Source organism: Streptopelia decaocto (genome assembly GCF_964273445.1).
Source record: "Streptopelia decaocto genome assembly, chromosome: 5".
NCBI lineage: Eukaryota > Metazoa > Chordata > Aves > Columbiformes > Columbidae > Streptopelia > Streptopelia decaocto.
The window spans coordinates 30755028-30769426 of record NC_138659.1 but is presented as its reverse complement, the minus strand read 5'-3'; the positions used below and the strand labels follow the sequence as shown (position 1 = coordinate 30769426).

Below are 14399 nucleotides of genomic sequence, written 5' to 3'. Positions count from 1 at the left end.
CCATGTCCCCATTGGGACACCTGAAGCTGGAGGACACAAATTCAGCCTCACCGTTCCCCTCAGCCCAGAGTCCCGTTTTCTCCCAAAGTGCTGCATAGAAAGATCATGTTAATAAACATTTCCAGCTGGAACGGTCCCTATAAACCATCGTTTGCCTGGGAAAGTTCACCCGAGCTATTAAACCCCAGCGTGGGCGAATTAATCTTTATTAATCCTTTAGTAGAGAGCTGCTGCAATTGCGGAGGCGTTTAACCCCAAACTGTGCGAAGCGGCATCTGCGGAGCGTCACCTCTTGTTTCTTCGGGGAGGAGCCGCTGGGTTTTGGGCATGAACCCCAGCCTAGGGGTTTGCTCGGAGGTTTGTATGGGGACGCTGGTTTAGGAAAATTAGCAAAGGTGGCTTCGAAAGGCATAGAGAAAAAAATAAACACACAAAAGATGCGCAGAAAGGGCAAAAAGGCATTTCTTACACGGGCTGTTCTATGTAACGGGGCACGTGGCTTTTCACGTTTATTTTCAGGCTTGACATAGGGAATGTGATGGCCGGGCAGGGAGCAGCTCTGTTAAATGATGTCGATCTTCGCTGCGCTGGTGTTACAGCATCATAAAAAATTACACGGCTGCTATTTTGGGCAGCAGCTCTCTGCGACTCGCTGAATAAATGCAGTTCCCTGTGACTCACTCTGGGGCATTATTAATAGGCACAAAAAGCAGAGTGCCAAAAACCTGAGCGGATCGCGCCGTTCCCACACGCAGCTTTCTAGTTTCTCGCAGCAATTGCACTCCAGAGCTTTGTGTCTCAAATTCTATGCATATCTATATATATATATATAGATACACAGGGAGAATAGGTGTCCGTGAGGATGGTGTTATAGTTGGATTTTACGAAGCAGGTTCACAGTCCCACACGTGTTTGTGACAATGAAGAAGATGAGAAGATGATGATGACCATGATTAAGAAGATAAAGAAGTTGATGATCATGATGAAGATGACGATGAAGAAGAAAATGAAGATGATGCTCATCATGATGAAGATGATGACTGCTAGCTTGAAGCTCAAAGCAAGCATTGACATGGATGTTGTGGGTAAAGGAATATATATATATATTCCTTTCTAAAGCAAAGACATCAACTTTTTTACTTCTACCAGCTTTCAAATTTTGCAGTTCCCCTGAGCTGGGACATTTTCTTTGACACAACAACACTCTGCACTTACCCAACCTTTTGGATGTTGGACCTCAATGTTTCCTCCCCAACAGTAACACAAATACCATGCCCCTCCAAACCCATCCCTGCGTTCCTTGTCTCCTCTTCCCCAAACATCTACAGAATGAAACTAAATGAGGAAACGTTTTAGCCTGAAAAAGGAGAATTTCCCAGCGGTATCAGGACCCAGAGCAGAGGCCAAAAAGCAGCAACTCTCCATCCTGCTTGTCACGAGGGGTTCTTGCTGGTGAGATGTAAAACGTGAGTATAAAACATGCACGTTGGGCACAAAGCCTGCGTGGCGTTGAGTGTCAGCAGCAACCCGACCCAAAGCTTTGGTGGGACAGAAAAGCCAAGAGCGGTTGGGAATCACCCCCTTTTGTTCAAAGTTTGTATTAAATTCATTCCGTGGGGGACGCAGACATCACCCAGTGGAAGCAGAAGGGCTGGTGTGTCAACCAAGCCCATCGGTAGTTGAATCACCACTGACTCCAAAATCGAAGTGGTGGGTAATTACTGTTTTATAGACTCGATAAAACTGAAACAGCTGAGAACCGAATGTTTGTCTTCACTCTAATTTTCATACGGTGCCAGCAATGTCTTCAGAGCTCAACACCTCTCCAGTGCTTCAGCTACCCCTTCGCTCTTGCCTCATGGTTCAGATTTGTGCAGAGGAGGTCGGTGCCCACCCAAGTCTGCGTGGGGACGATGGGATGAGGGTGTTTGTGGGGTGAAGGTTTCACCTGCGCAGCCAGGGTTTGGAAAGCGCTGCTGCTCCTGCCGTGCATGAAGGGACGGAGAGGGACGGTGAGCCAGCCTGGGTTCTGCATGGCCTGTCTGTGGCTGGGGACGAGCTGGGTCTGGGTCTTCTGGGTCTCAGCAGAGAGACTGAAACAAACAAAAAACCCCACAACAACCACACACCAAAACAAAGAAACACCCCTGACTGAATGCACCAGAAGAAATTAATATTAAGTTTTGGATGGAACAGTTTTGGGGCTCAAAGTCCAGCATCAGAGACAGGTTCATGCGAGTCAGGAAACAGCAGGATTAGTGGTCAGATAACTAACCAGCTGCCTCGATGATCCTCCTCAAAGGCGTTTTGGCCAGTTTCTCTGTTGTATCTATTTGCACATCCATCCTCTCCATCTGTCTCTAGAGTTTCCAGGCTGCTCTTCACCCATGATGTCTACAGCACCAGCAAAACCAAACACTGCAGCCTTGTGAGATGAAAGAAGCGCTAAAATATGGTTTGGGGTTTCTTTAATTTAGGTGCAGGATCCTGTGAGTCAAGACGTGCGTTGGGTCAAACGCTGCTCTCATAATAATTAAAAAAAATATAAAGGCATCATCTTTTGAGCTCAAAGCGTACGTGTTGCAACAGACACGACACGGACACGGGCAGTGGCTGAGGGAAGAGGTTGCCAAAACTCCAAGAAACCGGAGCGAAAGTAAAATGTGTCCCTGTCCCTGGTTACTAGTGATGGAGACAAAAAGAAGTGCTGGATAGATAGCCAATAAACAGAGGGGTTTTTTTCCCCAGGAATCCCCCTCCAGGTTGAAACTACAACAAACGGTGCCAAATTGATCCTGAGAGCAGCAAGTTCAACCTTGACAACCTCAACCCCCGCAAGCCTTCCTTGTTAGCCAAGTGACGATGACGATGCAGAGATACCAGCAGTTTTCCTTCTCCTCCCACCCTCTTTTCCACCCCACTGAGTATATCTGAGCAGAGAACAGTAACGTGGAGATAGGGCTTCAAGGAGACATGCGTTTTTAGCTACAGTAACCTGCTTATATTATTATAGGTCCTCAGACGCTGTGTTTACTTAGACTTTTAACATTTGCTCAGACTTTGCAAAGGTGAAAGATTTAAAAAGCAACGCTCATCTGAGTAACCTTGTGATCTGCTTGTGGTATGTGCAATGTCTTACAAGGTTTGGTGGGTCCTGTCCCTCTCCCAAATGCTGCAGTCACGTCCCTGCACTTGCTCTTGGCCACGGCTTTTTGCAGCCAGTTGCTGCTCAAGGCTTCAGGTTTGCCTGATTCAACAAGCAAAGAAAAAGTTATGTTAATATATATATTAATATCTTAAAACTAATAAGTGACCGAAAGAAACCCCATGTAAAAGGAGGCTGGTGTACTGAAAGACCACGATGTGTCTAACACAGGGTAATACGTACATGAGAAATGAACTGTGTTGCAAAAGGATGGACCCAATTCCATCACTCTCGTACCACCGGCGAAAGCTTTATAAAGCACTTCTGAGATTGCGGGATCAAGCCCCCGGACTCTTTATTAATTAATAGTGTTTAAATAATTGAAACGTGCTCTCCTTAGCATGGCTACCTGCTGCAGAGCTGACATAAATGATGGAAAAAAATCCTATGCAACAGGACAGGCTTATCACCTTGAAGAATTCCTAACAGATCAAACCCCGTAGCACTCGGAGATGCCACCAGCCCTCAGAAGGACGATGTGACGGAGGACGGTGGTGACACCTCGTCTCCAGGGAGGTTGGGATGCTCAGGAAGGGCTGTGTGGTCAAACCAGCTGCCGAAATGCAGCGAGGATTTCGGAGCCATCGGTTTTTGACCATCAACAGAATAAAGATGCACATAATGAAACCTGTCACTGAGCTTTTACCCACCTCCCGGGTGGGTCCTCCAACCCGAAAGCCAAAGGAAGATCCAGGGCAGGGAAAGAAAGTGAAGAACCTGGGTTTGTTTTTCTGCATATATTCTGGGTATAGCACAGTGTGATGGAAAAAACCCTCATACCCTTCTTCTGTGGACTGTCCAGCCCCACTCGGAGTGAACACTGGAGGCAAACGCCCTGGAGAAATGCCCTAATATCTGAGAGATTTTTCAGAAGACATGGGTGATTTTAGAGGGACTTGAAACCCTGATTTTCAGGAGGTCTAGTGAAAAATGGCCAAGGTTAAAGGGCTTTGAGCAGCGTGCCCTGCTTGAGTGTCAGCCACATCAAACGGTGCTGTTAACGCTATTATATTATATATTATATTATATTATATTATATTATATAAAATTCCACCTACGTCACGCACAGCAATGACATCAACGCAACACAGAAACCTGTGACCTGACCAAGTTTTTTCCGCAGTGCACACCTGGCCCTCGTACGGTGCCAAAGCAGAATGAAATACTGGCAAAGGCAACAATCTCCTTTGAAATAATAAACACAATAGGTGTATTTTTGTTCTTTTTTTATATATATATATATATATACCCATGACAGCGTTTGTTAAAAATATTACATCTGCTTTTGAGAAGGTAATATCCTCTCTGTATAATGTGGAAAAATAAACTCTCCAGGACAAGCAACAGATACCCCTGGTTGGCATGGAGCTGCTTTAAGAGGTCGGATCCGGACTCATCAGCGCGGGGGCTGGTTTTACCTTCCTTGTCCCCAGACTCTTAAAACACGATATTGTAGGAACGGTAGAAGACCAGAATACATAAAAACAGTAAAATGTTTATTTTCTTAGAAAAAAAGAGATTCAAAATGATTGTGATCACACTCCCATTCGTGCTCAGCAAAGCCAATACTGCAAGCTTAGTCCTTGATTAAGATGCCTATTAAATGAAACTCTTTTTCCTCTTAAAATACAGATTCCTGCTCCTGCATCACTTCCAGTATTTCAGTGACAACATGCTTTTAATGGATAACAGCTTCTCAACTTCTTCCCAGCAGAGAAACAAGGCCTGCCGCGGCAAAAACATCCCGTCTCCAAAGCCTGAAATCACCAGCGCTAATTAATCCCTCTGGCCCGAGCGCGGACTGACAGACAGCTCAAGGGTGGTTCTTTAGATGCTCGAACGTTCGCTTGTGGAAGCTTTTGTAAAACACTACCTCACCTGATAGAAAACGGGCCAGAAGCCTCCATTAAATCAGCAACGTCTTTCGGATTAACTTTAAGAGATTTGCTGCGTATCTGGACACAGAAAAAAAGTGAGAGGTTGCGACGAGTTTTAACTAGCAGCAATTAAAAAAACCAAACAAACCAGTTCCTTACGAGTTCTGAGCAATATTCCTCATCTGTTCATTAAGAAACACTGTAACTGAATGGAGCATATAATGTGGAAATGATCTTCTTCTGGTATGTAGTGCTGTTCACTCAAGAAGACTTCCAAAAGGTCTCGACTGGGTTGTCATCGTCTATTTACACAGTAGTTACTGATTCCGGGGCGAGCGGCAGAGCGGGCACTATGTGACGTCCTCCTCTTCTGAACAGTAATCACGACCCTGCATGGAGAAAAGCCAGAAGAGAATGAAGTAAATCAAGGGAGCGCTGACTAATAATACCTGTCGGTTCTCTAAATTTAGGAGATTTATGTTCAGAGCTGGGTAGAAACCTTAAAAATAGGGACTGGCGTTTGCACAGCTCCTCCTGCTGTTTCTGGAAGGTTTGCATTAAACCAGGATAGGAGACCCTTTGTAAATAGCATGAATTTTGTCCCCTGCTTTAAATTGCAGGGGGATTTACAAAACTATTCTTTGTAAAGATAACACTTTGCTGGACACAACCCTAGAGACCCATTGCAAAAATACAAACTCTGAGGCAAAAGAAATGAAGCTGTTTAAACACGAAGGTGTTTAAAAGATGTATAGACGAGGTTCTGAGGGACATGGGGTAGTGCCAGTGGTGGGTTACGGTTGGACTTGATGATCTTTTGTGTCTCTTCCAAGGAAAACGATTCTGTGATTCTATGATTCACGTAATCCTATGGGCAATGCAATTGAGCTGTTGTGCGTAACGCCACCACATCTGATAATCTCAGCAGGAGCTGGACATAAGAGTAAACTGAAATACTGAAATTGCACGTGCACGGTGGCGGAAAGCAGGCCAAGCTTCACAAAACACGGACTTATCTTGTGTTACACCTTCTGTCCCATCCCCACCACAAGACGGAAGGAAAAGGAGAGATGTTTTTATGGCGCGGAGATCAGTTTATTTGGGAGGCACAGCTATGGCACATGTCGGGAGCAAGGGCTCCAAAATGTGTCTGCAATTAAAATCCCACCGACGATGCTGGGATTGCTGGGGGGTCCGCACCAAGATGCTTCAGGTGGGGTTAAGTACATACTGGTGTTTCAACACAAGAGAAAGAATATTTAAGCCCTGGAGTAGCTCATGAGCAGGAAGTTAAGCAGATGCTTTAGCATCTTCATGAAGGAGGGCTCGTCGTGAGGTTTCCTCGCACAAATAGGCAGTGAGGGGTATTTATCCTCCTAAAAACAGAGGGACAGGGAGAAACCACGCCACAAAGAGGCCAAAAAAAGTTACAGTTATTATTTTTCTTTTTAGGCAAAAGCTTTTGCTTGAAGCTGATTCCCTAATCGAATTTTTATCAGCAATAAGGTCAGTGTTTCTTGGGAAGATGGGAGGAAGAATAAAGCCACGTAAATCCATCACACCAGGTTTTCTCCTTGGTGCTCCTCAGGCAGAACGGCAGGAGAAGGCTCTGTCTGCATCGGCAGAGAAACAAGGCAGCTTTGGTCCTGTTAAACATCTAGTAAAACACACTTTAAAATGTCAATTTTTGCCCCCCCCGGTTGTTTCAGAGGACGGTTGATAGATGCTGGAGGAGATGACACCTTGAGTGGTTTGCAGATGCGATCTCTTGCTGTGCCGGAGATGGGAATTGTCCTGGTGGGGCTGGGCAAAACCTCACTCCAAACGTCCCTTAACAGCCCATAATAGCACGGGCTATTATATTAAATAGGTTTTAATGACTGAGAGCATAAATGAACTGCACCGAGGAAGACGAGAACAGGAAAACGCGCATCCAAGTCCGGGTAATTCCCAAGAAATCCCGTCTTCCTTCCTTTGCAGTTTCAAATTCCGACTTTCAGCCTTTGTAGATGTCCACACTTGTGTGAATTTAAGATAATTTAAAATTAAAAAAAAAAAAGCCCTATGCTCCTTTCCTGCTGCTTGTACCCAAACCAAAAGTGCTCCTTCCCCTGATGTCTCCCATCCAGACAGCGCGACCATCCAGGTCCCGCTGCCCGGGTGTGCATCCTTTTAGAGAAAAAGGAACAAAAAAAAAAGGAAGAAAGAAAAATAATCACAGGAAAAGCCCTTTTCCCCATTGTTGCGGGTGACAGGCCCATAAACCAAACCCCACGCTGCCCGAATGCAGATCATCCCCAGTTCAATGGGCTTTTGTGGAGACGCTGCTTGGCACCGGCATCCTCCTGCAACCCGGCCTGGAGAGGAGGAGGAAGAGGAGGCCGGGGGAGGGCAATGAGCCTTGCCAAGCAGCCCTTTCTTCTGCCGGGGCTGAAAGCGGCTGGGGGACACAGTGGTCCCTTTCAGAGGAGGTGGCCGGCGCTGGGAAACGTCCCCCCCGGCTCCACGGTGGGAAACCCTTATTTTCCCCATCAATCTGGTTTTGTTCACAGCGCCCGCAGGAAGAAAACGCCAGGAGGTGGCACTGAATAATTGTATGCTGTGCCCATTTTTGTCCGTTTCTCGTTTCGTGAGAGAAAAATCAATACGGTCACTAAGAGCAATCCACTTTGCTAATGAGTTTTAGCCTAATAATTCCGCCCTTGCATACGTTTCGGTTGGCAACTCCCCCCCGTTTCTCTTTAAATGCGACACAAGAGGCTGCATTGTGCCTTTCCCCCGCGTTCCGTGCCCGGTTTTACTACAGAGGGGATGGAGCATCTCTCCCATGGCCTCCAACAACAAACTGGGGAGAGATCCCTGCAACTTCCACAACACCAAATGATCTGTCACCCCAAAGCGACATCCCCTGTGGTCACAGAAACACGATGTCCGGGGCTCAGGGGATCCACAGGAGCGATCGCAGCAAAGCATCTTCACGTGCTATGACGCTGCTTTCATCTCATAGTTTTTTTTTCCATGAGCACATTTGCATTGTGGTTATTTTCTATAAACCACCGTAGCCATGTATGATGATGGAACTGGTGATGATTTCCTCTGGTACAGCTCACCTGGATTGTTTGTTTGTTTGTTTGATAAACCCCAAAGCCAAGATGTGTTTCTCCTCTAGGGGTACGAGCCCCTGATATAATCCTAGAAGTTCAATTATATTATCAACCTCAGCCTTGGCAGTTTTTCCTACAGCGAGACAGCCGCCTGCACACTGTGTCATATCCTACAGTAACAACACACACTTCAAGGAGATAATTTCTAATAATTCCTTTACTGCTCTGTACTCAGAGAAAGCAGTTGCTTTTCAGACCATTTTCCATGATAGCCATCGTCAGGATGTTTTCACTAGCAGGTGCTAAATGGGGTAAATTTTCCACATTCAGCGCTGTTATATGTCACAGTTTTTAATTTTGCTTTTATTTCATGTTTTCATGCAAGTGCTGGTGGGACAGGGCCCCTTCAAATCTGAGCCATCCTGTTCATTTAATGAGATTTCTTCTTGGGGTAAGGTGGAGTTTGCGCGCGGTCCTGGGCAATCAAGGCCCAAATATAAGTCGAGATGTAGGAAAAAGAAAAACCCAAAGGCTGGACAATTTTTAGGGGCGACATGGTAATTCTGCTGTGTTTCACAGCAATTCTCTGTGAATCCATATACAACATCTGCCTAAATTAGTCCTTGCTCTGTTAGAGTAGGGAGAGCCCAGATAACTCATTATTTGCCAGAATGCCAATACAAACGGCCTAATTTTGCTCCCGCTTCTCGCTGCCACCAGGACACATTTCTATCTTCTTAATTGGAGATGCATTTCAAAACCTGATTAATCACTATGTGATGAGTACAGCGACTTTCCCCACCCCACCTGCGGCTGGTCGTGCCCATTTCTCTTCTTCTTAGATTCATCCAGCTGCTGCGTTCACTTTAGGAGGGATGTGTCTGTCGCTCTCTGCTGCTTTTTCACTTCGCAAAGTTGTATTAATATTTCTGCCTTCACTGAATCACTTCTACTTCTGACCCACGTCTTTCTAATTTGCTCTGGAGGGGGCTCTCTCCTCCAGCATAATTGCTGCTGTTACCTGTTGCTCATCCTCTACTGGAATATATTTCTGTGATTTCAGGCAAAGAGGCTGTAGCAAGGGGCGGGTCGGTCTCTTCTCCCAAATAACAAGGGAAAGGATCAGAGGAAATGGCCTCAAGTTGCACCAGGGGAGGTTTTTCTGGTTTCTGCCTTGGGGTGGCATTTGCAGAAGGCGGCTCAGTTTCGCTGTGCCCACACCCCCATTTCTGCAGATGATTTCAAGCCGCTCACTGATTTAATTTGTTTAATTGTCTGACTGCTGCCCTCCATTTCCCCAGAGAAGGGACTCAAAACGCTATTTAGGGATCAAACAAAACCCCTCAGATGTTCCAATCTTTTTGGCCCTTGTGGCGCATACCTAGAAAAACAATGTATTGAGGGCAAAGATTAATTAAACAAAACCCCAAACTTCTCTTAGGAAGACTATTTCCTCAGGCACAGGAGGTCCCCAGGGAGAGCAAATCCCACGTTCAGCTGCGCATTAACTCCTGCCAATCCCATCAGCTGTCAGCAGCTTGAAATGCATGGGAGCTGTCTTCCTCTCTCTGGCAGATAAAACTGTGTATTTTCCTCTAAACAGGTAATCTCCTGATCTAGAAGCTTAATTAGTACACGAGCCCTGGAGAACACCTGCAGCATCTGAGAGCACAGTCCAAGCAGCGAGGAGACACGATCAACTGCGTCTGGACGCGGCAGCTGGTGAACGAAGGGTATTACTCGTCCTGAAACAAATCTCAAACCCACCATCTAACCTCGGTTCATCATTAGATACAGCCATCAGCTGTCCTGCTCTGCAGATATGATAGATCTTCGGAAAATCCATTTCGCTGGTGATTCTGTGTTTGGAAGGTGACCAAGTCCAGGAATAGTGTCTCAATATTTATAGGTTGGATGCATTTATTCAAAGGAGACGTATAGATATGTACCAATGCCACTTTTAAATGCATATTGGTTAACTAAAATCTTACTTCTGTGAAACAGTGGAGCAGAAACACTCTTCCCAGGAATCTTCAAACTCATCCTCACTTCTGCTCTTCCCCTTTATTTAACTTTTTGCTTTCATGAAATACTTTTTTTCAGAGCAGTATAACCAATTTGTTGCTAGGGTCAAATAAGAGGCTCACCCACTGTCACACTCCCAACTCCTAAGACCAGAAGTGTCAGCAAAAATGGCAAAAATTCAGAGTCATCCAATAAAAATTTCCCTCCTACTGTGCAACCCGACACCTCAGTTTGGGAGTACAAATTACTTTAATCCAACTAGGGAAGGAGATTTTTAATATCAGCTATTAAACAAGATATACCACCCCGAAACATGAAGTGTAAAGAGTATATTGGTAAGCAAACATCAGGTCAAGGTATAAGGAAAGGCTGAGATCTAGACTTGATCCAAACAGCCCGTTTAATTGCTCAAGTCTCAGTTTCCCGTCTATGTTGTGGTACAATCACTCACTACTATCTCACAAAGAACTGGGATTCTCATTTAAAAGACTTGGGAAATACATGAAAGCTGCTATCAAGACAATGAAATATGCAAAGAACAGTTCACCCTCTTCTTCAAACCATCTCCAGCACATCATTTTACCCAGCGCAGGCCCCGAGGTTGGGGTTATCTATACATACAGCCACACTATCCTTTGGACCCAGGAGCTATTTCGAAGAGACTCAGCACAAAATAAGAAGGGTATCCCAGATACTACCAGCATTCGGACTCCAGTTGTCTCCCACAGAGGTTAAATGAAAGACCAAACCCCTAAGGGCATCAACCCCCACTTCGCTCTGCTGCCGCATCCAATATTTTATATACATCCCGAGCATTTGCATTGAATCCACTTGCCATCCATCCCAGCCTGGTGATGTTTCCACAAAACAAAGGTTTATTTTCTTTATTTTTTGGTCTTCTTTGTCCTTAAACTATCTACCCACAGAGTGGTGAGGGGGATCTCAGAGCAGAGCCCCTCCAAGAACTGGAGAACGTGGAGCACTGCACCAGGCAGGTTGTCCACCCCGTGGAGCCGCGACACCTACGTGTCCACCCCAAGTGAAAAACGTACGTTTGCTTTTTTGTTTCTCACCTTTTCGATTTTTTCATCGAGCATTCTGAAGAATTCTTGTTGGCTTTCGGAGATGTGCATGCTGAAAGACAAAGCGAGCGCATCATTACCAACGGGGTTTGTTCCATTTTAAATAGCAACACCGCAGCTCAGAGTTGCTGAGGGACCCAGCTGAAGGTTTTTACCGCTGTGAAAAATAAATCACTTTACGCAGTGACTACAATGACAATTTTTTTAACATTTTTGTGGTTTGCCCACAGAAAAAAATTATTGCATTTGGTCCTGCGTTCTACCTAGGACCCACATGCATACAGGAGAGATTATTCCCTTTTCCAGGCAGATTACAGAAACCTAATAGCCCACTACCCTTCCCTGGGCCAGTGAGAGTCCCCTGTGCTGGGGGGAAGGTTTTCCAAGCCTGCCAACCTCAGCACCACAAAATGAGATGCCTACGATGTGAGGTTAAAGCCTTGCTCTGCAAGATCTACCTCCCCCATGGGTGGTCCCTGCTGCTCCCTGAGCAGACCCAGCAGATTATTCACTTCAATTAATTCTGCAGCACCAAGAGACTGAGGGGTTAGTGATAAGATTGTGAAGGGGGCTGGAAAATACTCTTCAATTGTTGTCTGCAAAACACTGATGGTGGCACAAGACCCTTCCCCAAGGTAAAAATGCAGGAAGGTTGGACACAAAGGAAAGGATGAGGAGACAAAGATGTGTGGCAGAGAGTATTTGGGGTATACGTGCTTTATTTATTAGGGGATGGTAAGAGCCTCCTTCCTGAAATAACAATAACCCTCTGGGAAGGTGAGCAGGAGCATCCTCTGGAGAAAAGCACCAGGGACTCAGTGCGGGACAAAGGAAAAAGGAAGGATGGACACTGGTGTCAGCGTTAACAATGGTGCCAAATGGTTAGGAGGACACACAGCTCTCGGAGATTTTCTCCGATGGTAAAAGCTGGTTTGGCTTATTGAATTCCCAGCCCAGGCTCCTCTTCCTCACGACGAGCCTCTCTGCTGTCATGAGTTAATACCGCTCCCAAGTGCCCCAAAACACGCTGTGCTTTCCTACAAAGCTCCGCATTCACACTTCACGAGCTACCGGGATGAACATATACAATGAGTTGCTTATACTGGATGTAAATGAAGGCTCAGTTCCGAGGAGAAGGTCTCAGAAGTGGCGTTAAAACCTAAAGCTGGTGATTCAGGAGAGGGAACAATGTGCCTTTCAGGGGCTGTGGGAGGCTTTGTCCCCAGATGTCTGCCTGTCCCTTGGGTTCCCACCTCCACCTGAAATGGGGAAAAAAACGCTTGTTTGGGGCAGCTGAGCATATTCAGGTGTCCTGGAAAAGGGCTTTACCCCTTCTGGGTAGCACTAGAAACATATTCTTGCCTTTGCAACATCATATAGATCTAATTTCTAATCAAATTAGATGATACTGCAGTGACTTACCCCAAACATAATTTATAGGGAAACTAAAGGAAAGGAGGGTGGGAGGAGAAGGAGTATTGTGTTGCCAGATACATGAAAAGTCCTACAGGAACTCCTGAAGAACTTCCAGGCTATGATCTTCAGAAAAGTGTGCCCGGGCAGTAAACTTGCCCTGTGATTTAGAGATGCGACACACACACACAGACGCCGACACAGTGTGTATTTCGAGGAGCTGTGCAAAATCGTAAAATCCATGGCAGGGCGGGGAACTGGCAGAGTTAACGAAGAACTGGAAGAGTCAGAAAACCATTGAATCCAAGCAGAGTTCTTGGGTATCCCTCCAGAATTTTCCCAAATAGAAACTTGGATTTAATTTTCCTTGTATGAAACACATCAGAAGGCACAAGAACACATTCTTAGATGTTTCACGGCAGGTCAATGAAACACAATTTGCCAATTTGCCAAAACACGGAACAGCTCTGCTGGGAGGACAGGCTGAGAGAGTTGGGGTGTTCAGCTGGAGAAGAGAAGCTCTGAGGAGACCTTATTGCAACCTATCTGGACTCAAAAGGGGCTGAGAAGAAAGATGGGGACAGACTTTTGAGCAGGGCCTGTTGTGACAGGACAAGGGGTGATGGTTTAAACTAAAGGAGGGAGATTCAGGCTGGACATGAGGAAGGAATTGTTGCCCTGAGGGTGGTGAGAGCCTGGCCCAGGTTGGCCAGAGAGGTGGTGGATGAACCATCCCTGGAGACATCCCAGGCCAGGCTGGACGGGGCTCTGAGCAACCTGAGCTGGTGAAGATGTCCCTGCTCATAGCAGGGGGGGCACTGGGGGAGCTTTGAAGGCCCCTTCAACTCAAACCATTCTGTGATTCTGTGATTTAGCAGGGTAAAAATAGTATAAAATACCACTTATTTCATTTTATGCTTCAGGTGGGAAAAGCAAGGACCAAACCCCTGACCTCTGCCAAAGACCCCCATACCCGGCTCCCTGTGTACACCAATTTTAGAGTCCAGGGCTCTAGATGTAAAAATCTAAATCCTCCTATAAATAGGAAGAGCCCTCCCAATCTTACTTTTACAGCTGACATTTTAAAACTTCCTCCATGGTATGCAAACCTATAATTTGTTACCTAGTTCATGTTTTGTTCTGAAATAACACCTGGTCTACAAGAACAGTCCTATAACACGTATTCAATGATTTATATATCAATTTCTGCTCTTTTGGCTAAGTAGCCCATTTCCAAGTAATGCCAACACCCAGTCAGAATTGTCATGGTTTTCAGATGATAAACCTTAAAAAAAAAAAAAGGCACATGACAATAGGTATTTGCTGACTTGGTGACTGGCAACTCAAACACACGTAGCCACTTTACAAACAGAAATCCAGCGGTACGTTGGGTAAATGGCAGAGGCTCAGGCAAACAGAGGAGGTTTTACCCAGCAATGCAGTGTTAGATTCTGTAACTCTCCGAGAAGTTGCCTTATTTCTGCAGGACTGTGATAGAAACATTCACCTCTGCCAATGGGATGTCTTTAGGTTTTTCGGTCAGTTCTGATTTCTGTGGGGACTTTAAATATCAACAGAGTTTAATGCAAAAATGTGTGATCCCACGCAGTCCATCATCTGCCTTGGATGCACCAGAAGAGGTGACCCACCAAAAGAAACTGCCCTTTTTTAGGCCAGGCTGATTAGTCTCTTG

The 14399-nt window shown here is 45.7% G+C and overlaps 1 protein-coding gene across 2 annotated transcripts in view; it reads right to left on the bottom strand.

The window, feature by feature from the left end:
* Positions 1-4680: 4680 nt before the first annotated feature.
* LOC309440447 (uncharacterized protein C1orf21) overlaps positions 4681-14399 on the bottom strand; it is a 109175-nt gene continuing 99456 nt past the window's right edge. Inside the window, exons 5-7 of one of the 2 annotated variants that reach the window (XR_014184202.1) lie at positions 11285-11345; positions 5242-5471; positions 4681-5160 (exon numbers count right to left, since the gene is read on the bottom strand). Coding sequence is in view for 1 of the 2 variants with exons in the window: in XM_082054124.1 (XP_081910250.1) it covers positions 5433-5471; positions 11285-11345 (100 nt within the window). In the remaining variant the exon portion in view is untranslated. Of the gene's footprint in view, positions 5472-11284; positions 11346-14399 lie in introns of both variants that reach the window. The other variant, XM_082054124.1, reaches the window with a different exon arrangement.